General features: G+C 39.3%; 1 protein-coding gene across 1 annotated transcript in view; it reads right to left on the reverse strand.

Moving 5' to 3' along the window:
* The window catches only part of ITFG1 (integrin alpha FG-GAP repeat containing 1), a 161,101-nt gene that overhangs the window by 19,164 nt on the left and 124,071 nt on the right, over positions 1-17,866 (reverse strand). The window contains exons 14-16 of the mRNA XM_072422463.1: positions 17,494-17,572; positions 1,590-1,714; positions 491-573 (exon numbers count right to left, since the gene is read on the reverse strand). Coding sequence (XP_072278564.1) covers positions 491-573; positions 1,590-1,714; positions 17,494-17,572 — 287 coding nt within the window. The remainder of the gene's footprint in view (positions 1-490; positions 574-1,589; positions 1,715-17,493; positions 17,573-17,866) is intronic.

The following is a 17,866-nucleotide window of genomic DNA, read 5'->3' on the forward strand; positions in this document are numbered from 1 at the left end:
GGGGGGGGGCTTATTTTTCATTTTTACCTAAAAAGGGGGGGCTGTCTTATTTGATGGCCCTGCCTTATCATCGGGGAAACACGGTATATAGTCTAGTTCAGTGTTTCTCGATCAGGGTTTCTCCAGAATTTGCTACAGGTTCCTTGATTAATAAGCAATCTTTGCCTCCCAGGTCAGTTTAAGTGACGCCAATAATTATTTTGGCTATCTGTAAGGTGAAATTCTTCCCAATGGCCAGCAATAAAGGAGGCATTTTTCTTCCTGACCCCCACACTAATGTACTGTATGCTGTAGTTATATAGTAATTATAACTTTAAGGTCTTTAGAAAAGATATCTAAAGGGTTCCTCCATGTTAAAAAGGTAGAGAAAAACTGGTAGAGAAACATTGGCCTAGCTATCTAATTCAACAAAAACAAAAAAGAGCGAAAAACAATAAATAATAACAATAATGACCTTCATGTCTAGACTAGCTTGTTAGGCTGTTATTACCTTTTAGGTTGCTGGTTGGGATATGGAATGACAATGAGCTGGGAATTTGGAATGATTGCCGTCCATTCCTGTCGCCTTGTTTGCTGAAAAAAAAGAAATCAACATGTGTCTAATGGAAACTGTGCAGACATCCCCACGGAATAGAGTAACCAGTAATCGACAATAATACAGCGGTACAGTGGAAGCAGATTCAATTATAAAACCGGGATGTAATCTGACTTTTCACTGGCCATTTAGAGTATTCATTAGCAAATGTTAGTCATGTCTAGCGATGGATGACTAAGTAGATTTATCAGGCAGAGCACAGCATGGCCCCAATTATAAAGCAGACTAATGAACAAAGGCGTTCACAAAACATTCACCGTCTGCAGACATGACCCAGCCGAGCCCTCTTCAATGAGCCAAAAGAAAGAGCAATGGTCAGGAGTAAAGTGTGACACCTAACAACAGATTGCACGTCTTTGCTGTATGATGAAGTGATGACTTTCTTTTGGCTGGTATGGGGTGCTATTCTTCAGATATTTGTTGCACATCTATCAGTCTGACCAATGTATCTATTGCTCTGGCCTATCTATTTCTCTGTGATAGTTGCATTAATTTTTTTCCTTTTCATTTTCCCCAATGGACCCTGTGAACCACACTCTTTCTGTCCCTTTTGTGTCTTCTCATTTCTCTACGTTATCTATGGAGGGAGCAATGGTCAGACTTTGAACACATTTGCCTTTGTCTATCTCAATTCAATAGTGGGGCTAGCAGATTTCATTTTCTAAAGCTCACAGGAAGTGAAATCTTTTCTGGCAAGGTCAACAGGTTCTGTTTTTTGTATTAGCTGAAAATATTCTTGCTATGATATAAGAGAATGAATGCATTCACCATATCTAAAGAGAAGCAAGTAAACCTATTACATTTTTGTTAATGGGTTTGGATATGTTTTTCATTTATTCATCAGGGTGAAAGACGGAAGAGGTATTTCTTTGTATGAGCACAAAGCAACCAGTCACATTACAATGCAATATCTTTTTATTTCACTCTATATCTTTCACCAATATTATGCTACATCAATAAATATATACATTTAGCACACATAGGCTATACTGACCCTTTCTCCAGGCGGCCGGGGGATTCCAACGTACAGATGATCGAGGAAGTTGGCGCTGCGCCCTAATCCCAGGACGTTGTACGGCAGCTGGAGAGCCATGTGTGCCGACTGACTCAGCTGCCCAGCTGAAATTAAACACAGAAATAATCACTTACTTCCAGCCCTACACATGTAAACATGGAGTAAAATGCTTATCAGGAGCCCTTATGTGCTGCAGGTTCATACACTCGTACTGTGGATAGAACTTATAACAAATCATAGCTTGCTGACATTTTACTGGTCATTTAATTTAATATGAACTAGGTGTGATTAGGAATGGCTATTACAGAGCTGCAGAGATTGGTGCAAACTCTATCACTTTTTTTGCACTTTTTACCAATTTGTAACCTGTTCTCTTATCCATCTCCTTCGTGACACCTAAATCCCTCATTCCAAACTTTCATGGTGACAGATGGGTGTACAGCGGTAAACAATGCAGGTCTTAAATTGGAACTATGGGTAAAAGGAAAATTACGTATTATATGCAATCTGTTGAAAGCATATCCATAGCAGTTTTTTCTATCCCCTACTAACATAGTTTTATTATTCCCTCCACTACATATCATTTGCAACCCCTATATAATGTACAGAGCTGTGTAATATGTTGGAGTTAAATAAATCCTGTTTAAAAATAATACACACATACATACATACATACACACAGACATATGCACTCCCAGATAGATATACAGACAGATTTATCAGACTGATTTCAGTACGTGTGTGAATGTCTCAAGGACAGTTGCAGCACTGGGGACTAAATAATCTAAAATGTAATTCTTCTTAAAACAGCCGCTATAAAACAGAAATGTTTCAGATGTGCTTTCAGAGCTCGTGTTCCCGTCTCGGCCAAACGTCCCCAGATATATTCCAGCGCTGCCTGGACACAGAAGAAGCAATTATTTTCTTCTTTGTACTGTTTAATGCCAACACAAGGCCGATCATTGGAATATTTCACACTTGTACAGGAAAACTTGTGACGGATCAGTTTAATCATCTGCTCAGCTGCTGGATGTATAATTACTGGCCAGGGAAGTTGGACCTTCACGTTTACTGTGTGCCAAAGAAGGCGGCCATCTTGTTGGGCCAATTGCTAAGCCTGAAGATTTTTATTTGTTCAGCAGAAACGGACGATGGCATTGAATTGTAATGTATATTTTGATAAGATGCCAAAAGTTAAACATTGGTTTTTAAGGCATGCTGCAGAACATGATAAACAGCAACGTTGCTTATAATATGCTGCATTGTGCTTGCACTCCTGCAGGAAATATTCACAAAAGGAACCTGTCAGAATAGAAAATAGCTAATCAAATCAAATGGACACACTAGTTACTGAGACTTTTAGAATTATTCTGATACAATTTTCACACTTGTGTATGAATGGTCTACTGATTTCAGCAGCCTCAATGACATTAAACAGTTTTTTGATTGTCCAATGCCAGTGTACCCTACTGGGTGCTTTCATTCTTTCTCTGGCCCATAGGCCATTGCTGAACCCAGTTAGGGTCACAGAAAATACCCAAAGCACATGGCTCAATGAAATATTGAACACTGAAGTCTTACAAAAGCAGTGATGAAACAAAGGGAAATTAAAGATACAAATATGTCCATACCTTGCAATAGAAGACGCTGGCCCTGATTTATTAAAGCTCCCCAAGGTCGGAGAGTATAGACTTTCGTCAATGAAGCTGGGTAAATCCAGCAAATCTGGAATGGATTTCCTACAATTTGTTTTTTGTTAGCAAATGTTTTCACTCCTGCACCAGATCCATTTCAGGTTTGCTGGATCACCCAGCTTCACTGATGAAAGTGTATCTTTTCCAGCCTTGAAGAGCTTTATTAAATCAGGGCCAGTGTCTTCTATTGCAGAGTATGGACATATTTGTATCTTTACAGAATGGCAATGTTTTATTAAGGGTTTATAGAGATGGCATTCTTATCCTGTGCCTTTTCCATACTGCCATGTTGAATAAAAAATAAACAGTTGAAAAGAAAATGCAGCTTTGGACAGATTTCTGTATTTGACATGCTTTGTCGGCAATTCACATGCACCTCAACAGGACTTGCTGCAGAAAAGGACTGTGAAGCAAAGGTCGGCATGTTTATCCTCTGAACTGAACCTCCTATCTACACTACTTTATTGAAGTCAATGGGAATCTGCCAACCTGTGTTTTATATCTGCTTCAAATGCATGTGAAGTAAAGGAAAACTATGCCATCACATGAACCCCCAAGCAGCAGGAGGAAGTGATTATGATTCTGTTAGTGCTCATTATGGTTACGCTCTACTTGAGAGGTAATGGTTATATGGATGTGGTACAGTATACATATTTTTGAGCATTTATAACCCAACATATCCAAGTCAGTTAATAAAGATTTTGAATACTATTATTATTATTATTACACAGTATTTAAATAGCGCCATCATATTACGCAGCGCTGTACACTAACTGTCCCTCAAAGGAGTTCATACGTCATTAATGTAGTCTAAGGTCAATTTTGCATCCAAGGTCAAAACTGCATGTTTTTAAGATGTAGGAGGAAACCGGAGTACCCGGAGGAAACCCACGCAGACAAGGGGAGCCGGCAAACTCCATGCAGATAGTGTCCTGGCCGAGATTCGATCCTGGGACCTAGCGCTGCAAAGGCAAGAGCCACCACTCTGCCCATATACTATATATGGATACTATAGATTCTGGATCATAGCATTGCAACTTATCCCCTTCATGTACTCTAAATAACCAATTGATATAAGAAACAGCATTTATGCTGATATATTTAATAATATCACTTGATCCATATGTATTAATACATAGTTTTTGAAGTGAGACGTGTTTTATTGATCCAATAACATTAAACACTGACTCTGTTGTAATTTAATTATAATTCATTTATGCAGATTTGCTTTAATATTCGTGAAAAATATGTGTTATAGAGTATCAAATTTAAGACTATTGTTTATACATACCCGATACAAATATTCTAAAGCTGCGTACACACTTCCAATTTTTATCGTTGGAAATGAACGACGAACGAACGACCGATTGGCCAAAAATCGTTCGTAAAAAAAGTAACCAACGACGCCGACGAACGAGGATACGCGTCACTTCCTGTATCGTTCAAACGATTGCATCTATCGTGTGTACAATATCTTTGAACGATCGTGTCGTTATCTGTATGTACAGGATCGGTGCCATACGATCGTTCGCAGATATCGTGCAGGATCGTTCGTCGTTCGTTTACCAACGATAAAAATTGGAAGTGTGTACGCAGCTTAATATTATTTGCAGCAGTGACTTTTACTAGTCTCTACTATCCCTGAAGAAACCTAATGGGCGAATCATGTCGTGTAAGGAGACAACTGCTATCTCTTCCTCCTCAATACCTCAATACTGTCGACCCCTTAGGTGGGTGCCAGGACAATAACTGCTTAACAGTACTTTGTATAGATCAGGATTTGTCTCTCACTCTCGTTTTTAAAAAAAATACTGACATGATTACATACAATACAATACAATCCTGCTTTCTCTCCTCTGTTCTTCTTTTCATCATATGAATAATCTCAAGGGGATGGCATTTACTTTTTTTTTTTTGGAAAGGAGGCAACCTCTAAAACTTACCTATATACTCGATAGATTGGGGTCTTCAAACTTCAAGACTATTTGCTCCATCAGAAATTCAGCATGATCCATGACATGCAGGCAGAATCTTGCTTCCTCCTAATGAGATTAGTCGTAGCATTGTACAATGTAAAATATTCTCCCAGTCACTCTGCAGGATCATTAATGAGAACAGTGGAGCGAGCAGAAGACAGGTGTTACATCTCGCTTTGCTCTACGCCAGACGTTGTCATAATGTCTTTGGCTTTAAAGTTATCTGACTACTGCTGTACTTCTTCATGCTATCATCTTTGTGTTTACTGAATCATGCTACATGAACGTCACTTGTATGTTACACTGTTAGACTGGATCATGGAGGTAATGTAATGCTCAATGCACTTTTCAATTAGTCATTCCAGAAACAATTCTTTGTGACCATCGCTATAGAGACACACTGCTTGGCAAGCTAGTGTTCTGCTCTATGCTGAAGCAGAAATAAATGCTACTTACCCAATAATATTAGGTTGCCTACTATACAATCCCTTTACTGTGCTTTTTGCAAGCAAAAGCAGCCATCTCATCCAGTCCACAAGCTGCTGAGCTGCCTCCTGACAATGCGGTTTAATCAGACAAACAAATGACCGTATCAGCCTGGGCAGCACCGGCACTATTTATTGCATTACTTAAGCTGCCTGATGTATTTATTACATCACTTTGTTATATTAACCAGACTCCATTAGCTTTTATATACACTTAAGGCAATTAATAGCTGATGAAGCAGCCATTATGTATCACTATACCAATAATGTTGTCATCAGTGGCTGTGTTCACAAACGGGCATTTGCCGCAGGGCAATGGAAGATGTAAATATGCTGTGGTTGCTGCAATTGGATTTTGCAGAACTATTGCTTTGAAAGCTAAACTCCAGGCAGATATTAGGACTGCCATGTATTCCAGTTACAGTATCTGCCCAATAGTTTGTTGACACTTGAGCACAACACCTATACAACCTTGGGGTATCCCATTTCAAAACCATACGCATAATTAGGAAGTTGCCTTTCCCCCTAAGTAAAAGTCTCTACTCTTTTGGGAAGGTTTTTATCAAGATTTTGAAGTTTTCCAAAAGAGCTTTTGGGAGGTCAGGTACTGATGTTGTATAAAAAGACCTGATCTTCAACTGGCAATCCAAATTTTCACGAGTTGAGGTCAAAGCACAGTTACTCAACAGGCTGTGTTGCTCTACACCTAACTTATCACATATATCTTTATGAATCTGGTTATGTGCACAGGGATACAGTCATACTGGAAAAGCAGAGGATCTTCCCAAAGGTTGGAGATACGTAGTGGTCTGATATATCCTAGTATGTTGTGGCATTGCCAATACCCTTTGCTAGAAACACATGAATGTAATCATTCGAAGGGGTGCCCACGTACTTTGGGCCATACAGTATGTGTGATAACCAGAAGTGAAAAAACTTTTGGGCATATAATGCACTTCTTACTTCCAGCTCTAGGGTAATTTTGACATTCAGCAAGTGATGCCTCATCCTATAGCTTCCCAACAAGAATAGACCAGATAAGAAGAAAAGGAAAGATGGGCTTACCACACAAGGTTTTTAAACCAAAAAACGTAATTTTAATTAACAAAATATTGTACCTAAGTCTAACAGAGAACCACTGAGCTACGTTTTAGGCTAGACAGAGGTCCCCTATACAATATTAGTACAAAATGTCATATCCCCATAGATATCCCGACGCGTTATGCTCACATGAGCTTCCTCAGGGGATTCTTTGAGATTGTGTACTGTGACAAAAATAATATATACAGTACATACATTATCGTGTAATTATAGTGAAACATCCATCAATATCACAATGTATGTAGGATAATTTAACCGCACCTAATTGTTCACCAAGAATGTATAGAACTGATTATAGAACGTTGCACCAAAGTACAGTAAGAAAAAGTAAATGTGCTAGGACAGAATTGTCCAATAAAAGCAGGGAAATCTAAATAAGAAAATAAGACAATGTTTAAATATTTATAATTGCATTTAGTTGCGTTAGTAGTATTTATGTTTGATGAAAAAATACTAATATTATTTTTATATATAAAAATACTAATAATAATTATAAATATTTAAACATTGTCTTATTAGTTCTTTTCCTCTTTCTATAATCAGTCCTATACATTCTTGGTGAACAATTAAGTGGGATTAAATTATCTTACATATATTGTGATATCAATGGATGTTATTATTTTTTGTCACAGTACACAATCCGGAAGAATCCCGAGGAAGCTCATGTGAGCGAAATGCGTCGGCATATGGGGTACTTTCTGTATGGACTTTATCAACCTCATGTGGATTCCCTAACATGGGGAACATTTTGTACTGATTATGTATAGGAGACTTCTGTCTAGCCTAGAATGTAGCCCAGTGGTTCTCTGTTAGACTTAGGTACAATATTTTGTTTATTAAAATTACTTTTTTTGGTTTAAAAACCTTTTGCCGTAAGCCCATCTTTCCTTTTCTTCTTATTTTATCTATTATGTAGGGGTGAGCTATATATAAATAATTGAATATTTGACTTTTTATTTGTGACTTTGGAGATAGTACAAACAATAACGCACTTCCCAACACAAGAGTCCATAGTTTGGAGATGTGTTCTCATACTTTCACCCTAATGGTAGGTATGATGGTCAGGGGTCCACAAACTTTTGCCATATAGTGTATTTCTTAAAAATCATAATATTCATGCGCTCTCCATCCAGGAACTCACTTTGAAAACTCCTACTACTCCCCTCACTGCTTCTAGCTATCCTACAATCCCAGGCATTAGCCTCCATTGTGCGATGCTCCCTGGCTCCTGAAGTTTGTTTCAACCCTTCAGACGCCCAACTGTTAAAACCCCCTCTCCGTACTAAAGCAATCTCTACATAATATAAATCCCCAAGGGAAGACTTTTTAGTCACCACAGGTTGGCCCAAAAGGGTAAAGTGCTTTCCTGGGTTTGTTTAACTCAACTGCTCAAAATGCATTGTTCCTCCTAGAAGTCAATCTCAGCAGCACCATACAGGGAATATGTTTTTCCTTCCATGGGTATAGGTGATAGTGATCAATGTTCCAAAAGTGCAGCCAAGGAGGCAAATTTTTATAATTGCCTCTGGGATTGCCTTGCGATCAAGAGTTTCTGGTGTCAAGTGGCACCACAATGCCTCGCTACTATTCTCATGAGCTATATATTTGACTGTGGACTCTTATTTATGGTATGTATTGGTAATGTTTTTTTTATTTTTTTCACCACTTAATTACACTTTATTGTCTTTGTTTTTCCTTGGTATTAGTCATGTACCATTGTATTCCTTTTTGTTTTAATATCAACCATAATAAAAATATATAAAAGAATCAAATATTATTATTGATACAGCTGGTATAAGTTTCTGCATCTCTGTAATGTTAACTTCGTAGAGAGAGTGCTAAAATACTTGCTTCTATTTCCTTTGCTGTACACATAAATAAAATCCTCTGCATTTTGTCATGTGATCCCTAATAATGGAAGGAATAAACTCATATTAGTGATAGTTCCAAATAAATGACATTTTTTTCAGATTAAACATTAACATAGCTATGTCAACTAAACACTCCTGTGATACATGGTACATAAACCCCATCCTAAAAAACATTAAACATTTTCAGAAAGATCTATTTTTTTTAGAAAACTCCAAGCCCGACACGTTTAGCGGAATTAAATCTGCTTCTTCGGGAGCACATTGACTTTGGAGGAATCGCAGCTATCACTACAAAAAAAACATTAAAAATATGCTTATCTATCCCAACTATTTTTCAGGGAAGGAAGGCGATCCAGAGCCAACAGCAAGAGAGAAGAGACAAGAGGAAAAGATCCAGCAACCAGGCACATGGCCAAAACAGGCTGTATACCAATCTAGAAGTAATAGTGGATCCGCAGAAGCCAAAAAAAAAAAAAAAAAAAAGACATGATTGTGTTCCCCAGTGATCTGTTCCATAGTGATAACTACATGGCATTTCTTAGGACACAAGGTGTACTCTGTACCTGGGAGAAAGGGACAGAACATTGGCACTCTACAATAGGAGGTGCCTGAACAAGGCCCTTCATGACAGCATCCCTAGGTATTATGTTATTGAAAGCAGTTAAAAAAAATGACTATTAAAATTCCAGGTAAAATGTTAAAGCTTATAAAACATTTTAGAATCTGGGTTTACATTTTCTTTCTGCCTACTCCTAAATGCAGCTCTGCCCCCCATGTTGTAGCTCGGAACAAAGGTACTGCACAGGTATGTGCGTAGGGGCACCATGCCAATGCATGTCACATGATCTGTACCTAGTGTCTGTATTTTCCTTTAAAACACTTTATGAAAAGGAGCCTTTCATGCAGGTAACCATCTATGGAGAAAAAATGAATTAGGACCATTGATCTGGATTTAGCCTCGGCTCGGCTTTCCAGGGTGAAAGCCATTAACTGCAAAATACATTCAATGTTCTGAATAAAATAAATTGTTTAACTGGAGTCAGCGCTCAAGCTGCTCTAGGATTTGTTTACTTATTAAAGACTAAAACTGCTTGCAGCAGCTTGGTCCAGTGTTAGGAATATCCTAACGAAAGGTTATGGGAGGCCTCTGTCTATTTAATTCTGAAATGAACAGCGAAGAGTGAGAGGAAATAGAAAACTAATGTGTAAACAGGCCATGCCAATCATACCTCAAATCATCTGGGTGGCTGCTGTAATTAAACATATGTCCTCACTGATACATTAATCCCATTCTATAGGCTTAATAATATCAGACATAAAATGTGTAAATATTTCATTGCCTTGGTTACATTTACCTTCATTTCATCCTTCCTCTTATTGATTACTAAAATGTATACCAGTTGAAACTTCATAGATTTGGATACAGTAAGGAATGCTTACAACCCTTGCCCGGTTTTATGTTGCTGGCTGTAAACTAATGGAGGGTTTTTCCCCATTTCCAGGCCCACAGACTCAACAGGAAGTGGTAGTAAATCAATACAAAAGGGAGGAAAAGCTGGTTTTGTAAGACTTCCTTTCTACTCCTGTTCTGATGAATATTTTGGATTTCCATGCCCTGGTGATGATGCTAGGTCTGAGCACTGGCACATGAAGAGGGGAGGGTTGATACCATCACTCCATCTAGGCCCGGACATATTTTCTACCCAGCTAAATTAGTGAAAAGGGGAGTTTAGGGAGTTAAGGTATCACCATATTAGGGGGTAGAGGGACCTGTTCACAGACACTCACATTCTATTCTAAATGTACAACATGACAGAGTCCCTTTACACACATGGCTCTGTTATTTGACATGGTTATGCACACTGAAAAGTTGGGAGTCGGTGTTAAAAGTCAGGCAGTAGACGAGGCAGCAATTGCCAGACTCCAGACTCACTCAAAAAGTTTCAGACTCAAAGCAAGTTACTAAAATTAACCAAAGTTTGGCATCAGGCAGGTCCTGAGAAAGGGACAGTCAACATACCTTCTGAAATAAGTATTCCTATCAGCCTGATCGCTGCCCATCTGTCATATTTTGCCTATGCTCTGGTCAGAGTTAGATGACGGGGATGCCCAGAAATCACTGCTTTCTTGCATATGAGTTATGTCACCCCATCCAATTAGGATTGGATTTGCAGGAAAAGAAGGGAGAAGATGGTGGTAATAGTATGGGGACTGGCAGGTATCCCCTGGGTTTAGCTCTGCTTTAAAAGTGTACTCCAGGCAGATTTAAAAGGCACAAATGAATGCAGTTTTGTGTTTGATCATATATTACAAAATACAAAGGTTCCTGAAATTGATTTGGCATCAGTCTCTTGAATTGCTTATACTGAGGAGCTCAGACAGCAAGGAAGAACCAGTACCAGGAGCCATTAAGTTCATAACCTGATCCGAGGTATGCTGATAAAAGGCGATAGATGACTGATAGGGAGATGAGCCAATCACTGTGCTGATTTGCTGTACAATCACGTATGGGGTGGGATCACGTAAGAGGTATCGGGCAGAACAATGTTGGCAAATATTGAACTTAAAAGACATCTAGTGGCAGAAAGAAGTACTCCAAAAGTATTGCACAAAAGCTGCTATATATTTTTTTGGGATTATCTATTTTTTCTATATTAGGGTAATGATAAACCTTTATTTTGTAAGCCTTCAGGCCAAGGTATCTGCACGATATCTATAAGGCCCAATGTGACTGGTTCCCTTTGCAGAATTTCAGAAACAAAACCTCTCCCCCCTACCCTCCGCCTCCATCCTGAAATCAGAATAGACGGGGAGCTGTTAATATTTCATTTTAACCACGGCCAACCTTTGCCTTGTGATTATCAGGAATCTCCACATCCCAGACGGGCAGCGCTGTTATTACCATCTGAACTTTGCAGCCATGCCGGAAGCGTATAACACTAATTACACGGTGTGGACAGTTTCCATTTTAGAACGGCGGTGGTGTGAAATGTCACAGGGTGAATTTCCTCACGGAATGTCATATTCGTGGTGTGAGGGAACAGATTTCTAACGCACGCCAAGTACGCCGGGGTCTTAATACACTGCGTCGGAGATAATGATATCTGGGTACCATGGGGCTTGCGTATCAAAGTGTCCAAGCAGAACTGCTTCTGTTGCCTACAGCAACCACATTCTGCCTATCCTGGCTTGGCTTCACATTTCCACATGGTTAGACCTCTGGCAGGTTCTATGCCCCTGACCCTGCATGGCATTATTTCTGACCACTGTGTCATGGCACTCCCTATCTCTATATTTTACCCCTCCATACTACCTCAATAAAGACTTGAGTTCCCCCCTAAAAGATTTACAGACGACACAACTAAAGGCTACAAAAGGCTGTATTTTATTCTGCGCTGAATTTATTGCCTATAACTCATTTTTTATGGTCAGCTGCAGCTTTTTAAAAGCAAGATAACACGTCTTCTTTTACTTTTTTGCAAGAAAATATCCCAAAAGACGATAAAGATGTACATAAAATATTCATATATGTTCAGGTTACATATGAATAAAATATCCAGAAGAGCTTACAATCTAGGACGGGGGGGGGGGTATCACACAATAGTAGGGGAGATAGGGAGTGGTGGGAAGTAGTGAGGGTTTTAAAAGACAGAAGAAGACGGGTAGCCAAGTTTGAAAAAAACGGGTTTTGAGGGCTCCTTTAAATGATCAGAAAGTGGGGGCAAGACGAACAGGATGAGGAAGACCATTCCAGAGACTCGGGGCAGCTCTAGAAAAGTCGTGGAGCCGTGAGGTTATGAGTAAGAAAGTCATTAGTAGTTCATTGGAGGAGCGAAGAGAAAGGATAGGGGAGTATTTTTCTATCAGGGATTTAAAGGCAAAGCACAGGAGATTGATTTTGATTTCCTAGGTGAAATAGAAGCCAATGAAGAGAAGTACAAAGAGAGGAAGCAGAAGAGGAGTGGTGGCAAGGATGGATAATTCTGGCTGCTGCATTGTTTCCTTCAATCTTTGCATCAATCAGATACACACAAAGACTGCCCTTTGCAATGGCCTTAAAGTGAATAAATTAGTTCTATGATCTACCAGAACCCCCAGATTCTTTTTTCTTTTTTTACCTCCCCCATATGTATTCCCCCTAGAAAGTATAAAGCACGCTTGTTTTTAGCCCCCAAGTGCAGAACTTTACATTTATCAATATTAAATGTCCTTTGCCACTTAGCTGCCCAAACAGGTATCATTATTGTGGCTGCATCTTGTTAGGCAGTAGCACCTTATAAATTATTAGCAGGGACAGGCGAAAGGTAGCGGCTTCTTTATCACAAGCTCCATTGTAGGTTTAGGCAAAACATTATTTTAAAAAACCATAAGCCTTTAAATCAGGCTGTGCCCTCTGTGACACATCTGACTGGAGGACAGTTTTAACAGGCAGAGTACAGCAAGCCCCGCAGACCTGCTACAGTTTGACAAATTATTATTTGCGGCAGATGGGTAATGTAGCCCCATACTGCACCGCATGACTCTCCTGGCTATACGTACACAGGGTTAGGACACCCGCCTGGATAATTTCATTCGCTGTCCTATAATTGCCTTGTTACCAGCGCCGATCTTGGGCACCGGCCAAAAACGTGCGGCTCGAAGAAGAGGATATTGTTCCTGTCTGTTGCAGACTGAAGGATTCACATAAAACAAAAAACCCTTTATGGATTATTAATAATCTTACAATTACAACCAGCGGAAATTGATGACGGTTTAGAAAATCTTCTGTTTTGATTTTTTTTTAATGGGGGCAGCAGCAAAATGAATTCTTCCTTAATTTTTAAATTAGTTTTTTCTACAGTGGTCATGAACATATAAACCAATATTTTGTTGGCTGTTTTAAGGAACAGCTGCTTCAAAGGGGATAGTTTTTTTCATAGGTGTAGCTGATGGGCTGACTTCCCCCCTTTTCTCTGCAATGCTCAGGACCTTTGCAGAAGGACCACTGCTTCCACATAGAGAGTAAACGTCTTAGTCTGCAGCATGCTTGCAGGAACGATTATTTCTACTCCAGCTCCTTTCCATAGAAAACAAAATATAAGGCTTTTATTCTATTTTAGTTGTTAAACCTGTAGACACCACCTGATGCCTGTATGATAGGATAACAATGCAGGAACACAACTGGTAGAAAGAGCCAGAATGTAGTCATCCTACAGCAGGCATATAGTACATAGAAACAAGGTTTATAAAAAAAAATACAATTTTCTGATAAGGTTATGTACATGAAATTCACATGTATAAAAAAAATAAATAGTAGAAAGTTGCGAGTTTCCCTTTATCCGCAGATTTGTCTGTCCGGCAAATCTTATCAGGCGGCAAGGGGGGACCCCTGGCATGCGGCTGCAAGTAGGAGCTGCCAATCTGTATCTCTCTTCATCCCTTCACAGATAGTCTTGGAGAGCCTGGGAGGATTAAGGCGTGTGCAAAGGGATTAAGTGAAATTATACAGCACTTGTCACCTTTAACCCCTGCGGACTCCTGGGGTTCTGCGGGGAGCCGCGCCAGAGGTGGCCTGAAAGGTTAAATCTTGATTTCTCCGTTCTCTGTCAATCTAAAATACAATCTCTTTTCAGCGCAGCTGAGTGAGAATTCAGATAAAGGCGGCTCGCAGGGAATGGAAGTTTTGGTTTTACGGTTTACAATTGCCTAAGCGGAGTGGCTCAAGAAACGCTCTTCCCCCCCCATAATCCTATTTTCTTTTGCTTTGGACTTCAGATATCAGAGACACAATCTCTCCACAGCTTATTGACGTTTCAAAAATCAAGGGTTTGGGGGGCAAAGATGGTATTATTTTTTGCGTTACAGCTTGTTTTATATACATATATTGTTTTATATATTTATACAGGTAGTCCCTGGGTTACATAGGAGATGGGGATTGTAGGTTTGTTCTTGTTTGTATGTAAGTCGGAACTGGTACATTATTTTAAAAATGGCAATTAGGACAGGTATTTGTCTCACCATATTATTAGACATCGTGGTGTCAGTTACTGTATAAAATCCTAACTGTGAGGTAATCACTAACAAAGAAAAAAACTTTATAGTTCTGGAGCAAGCTGAGCTTTAATAAGCAAAAAGAAACAATTGAAGCGTTTGTCTTGATCATTAAAGAGTTACGAGAGTATAAGAAAAGCAAAAGTCATGCGAACCTTCTGCAAGTCATGGGAACCACCCCACCCCCCAACAAGCCTCCATCCTGCACACAAGCGAGCAGGGAAGCCCCGTTCCAATCTAGTAGTCATCTGTATGTCTGGCTGTCCTTAACTAGGGGATTACCTGTATTGCACTTAGTATACAGTTAGGTCAATAAATACTTGGACAGAGACACCTTTTTTCTAATTTTGCTTCTGTACAATACCACAATTAATTTTAAATGAAACAACTCAGATGCAGTAGAACTGCAGACTTTCAGCTTTAATTCAGTGGGTTGAACAAAAAGATTGCATAAAAATGTGAGGAACTAAAGCCTTTTTTAACACAATCACTTCATTTCAGGGGCTTAAAAGTAATCGGACAAATTAAAAAGCTGACAATGACCCCTTTGCTGGCAATGACATCCTGTAGTCTTGAGCTCATGGACATCACCAGATGCCGGGTTTCCTCCTTTGTAATGCTCTGCCAGGCCTTTACTGCAGTGGCTTTCAGTTGCTGTTTGTTTGTGGGCCTTTCTGTCTGAAGTTTAGTCTTGAACAAGTGAAATGCACGCTCAATTGGGTTCAGACCACGTGACTGACTTGGCCATTCAAGAATATTCCACTTTTTTGCTTTAATAAACTCCTAGGTTGCTTTGGCTGTATGTTTTGGGTCATTGTCCATCTGTATTATGAAACGCCTCCCAATCAATGTGACTGCATTTAGCTGGATTTGAGCAGACAGTATGTCTCTGAACACCTCAGAATTAATTCGGCTGCTTCTGTCCTGTGTCACATCATGAATAAACACTAGTGTCCCAGTGCAATGGCAGCCATACATGCCCAAGCCGTCACACTGCCTCCGCCATGTTTTACAGATGATGTGCTATGCTTTGGATCATGAGCTGTTCCACGCCTTCCCAATACTTTGATACTGGTAAAGGTTCATCTTGGTTTCATCTGTCCAAGAATGTTTTTCCAGACCTGTTCAGACTTTTTTTTAGATGTTTTTGAGTCCAATCTAGCCTTTCTATTCTTGAGGCTTATAAGTGGCTTGCACCTTGCAGTGCACCCTCTGTATTTATTTTCATGCAGTCTTCTCTATATAGTAGACTTGGATATCGATACGCCTACTTCATGGAGAGTGTTGTTCACTCGGTTGGCTGTTGTGAAGGAGTTTCTCTTCACCATGGAAATGATTCTGCCATCATCCACCACTGTTGTCTTCCGTGGACGTCCAGGTCTTTTGGCGTTGCTGAGTTCACCAGTGCTTTGTTTCTTTCCCATAATGTACCAAACTGTAGAATTTGCCACTCTTAATATTGTAGCAATTTTTTGCAGTTTTTGCAGCCTAAGGATGACATTGTGGTGTGATCTGGGTGCCTGTGGGGGAAGTGATATGATCTGGGTTTGCTTCAGTTGGTTAAAATAAAATCTTGAGGTACTTAGCTGCTAGTTGTTAAACAAAATGCATTGAATCCATTTGGATTTTCCTCCAAAAGACAACATGGAATGGTAACAATGCAAAAGTACATGTCACCCTATAACAGCAAAGTATCTGAACAAAAACCTTGGGTTATTTTTAAAAGCTAGGAATTGGCCCATTTGTTTAAATAAACTATTACAACCCTAGAAAAGAAAAGCCTGAATAGAAAAAAATGTGTGCTTTAATAGCGATCACAACGCATTTACCTTTTCCAAATTATGACTATGTTTGACAAACTCAATATTTCATACAGCCCTGAGCAACAATGGATGAGGATCTATGTGGGTCTTATTGTCACGGTAAGGATGGATACAATGGCGGCACATTGCTTGAAGCTCTTCTTTGCTGGACACCTGAATGGATCAATCATGCCTCCGAAGCGGGTAAACTCAGAGGAAGATATTGACGACATTTAAGCCCCAGAGTTTCGATCGATGAGCGATGATTATATCACACTTACACGCTAGGATGATTATGGAACGTATAATATACAAGGTCACTAAGGTCAGGAGATGCATAAAGATTTAATTTGTCGCTTAAACAATTTGCAGCAAACAGATTCAGAACTTCTAATTAGTTTGTAGGGTGAAACAACAAACTTTATAAGCACTGAGAATGAACAAAAAAAATGTAAATGTGAAAGAGGGTTTAAGAATATTTAGAAAGTGAATATGCAATTGTTTACCAGAATTTTTTTGGTTGCGTACAGGGTGGGTTAGACTCTCAAGTTTTATTTGCTGGGGAGATTAACCCCCTATATTTGTTCTGGTGACCACCGTTATTTCTTAATAATTGTTTAGGATAGGAAGTAAAGGAAAATCTTCCTCGCTCTTTAGCTGCCTGCACCAGTGTGATCAAATGCTGCAATTTAGTGACCCATTGCAGCAAAAACTGGGTGCTTTGGTGAACCCCCGGTAGTTTCTTAGGCTGTTTCTCTTGTGCTGGAGAGATACAACTGGAGACAACCTGAGGGGCATTTTGTAAGGCCGATCCAGATGCTGGTTAGGCACCAATAAAATCCTAACATGTTTCAACCCTTCTTCTATCATAAAACATTTTTGCTCTACACTTACAGCCAATGAAATAAGAAAAGGATTTCTTACCTGATGCATTTTTCAGATAACCATTGGCATCCACAGTTGTGTACATAATATAGGGGCCGGGCTGGTTAACACCGAAAGGCTGAAAAAAAAACATAGCTGTTACTAAATCAAAAATAAATCTATCGAAAGCATTTATGTAACACCACCTAGTAATATGTAAATTCTGAAATAATATTAATATGTTGAAAATCCTACAGTCTACTTACCATTGGTAATGGCAATGTCATAAGTGTGCATATAGTCATTGCAGCGCATGTACCAATATTCATTTACCTTGAAAAAGAACCTGCTCCATATTTAGTTTCTGCATGTACCACCTTACTTTATGTGATGGCACCATTTTTTATGGAAAAGACCTTGCAGCACAAGAAAC

Source organism: Pyxicephalus adspersus, chromosome 9 (assembly GCF_032062135.1).
Source record: "Pyxicephalus adspersus chromosome 9, UCB_Pads_2.0, whole genome shotgun sequence".
Lineage (NCBI taxonomy): Eukaryota > Metazoa > Chordata > Amphibia > Anura > Pyxicephalidae > Pyxicephalus > Pyxicephalus adspersus.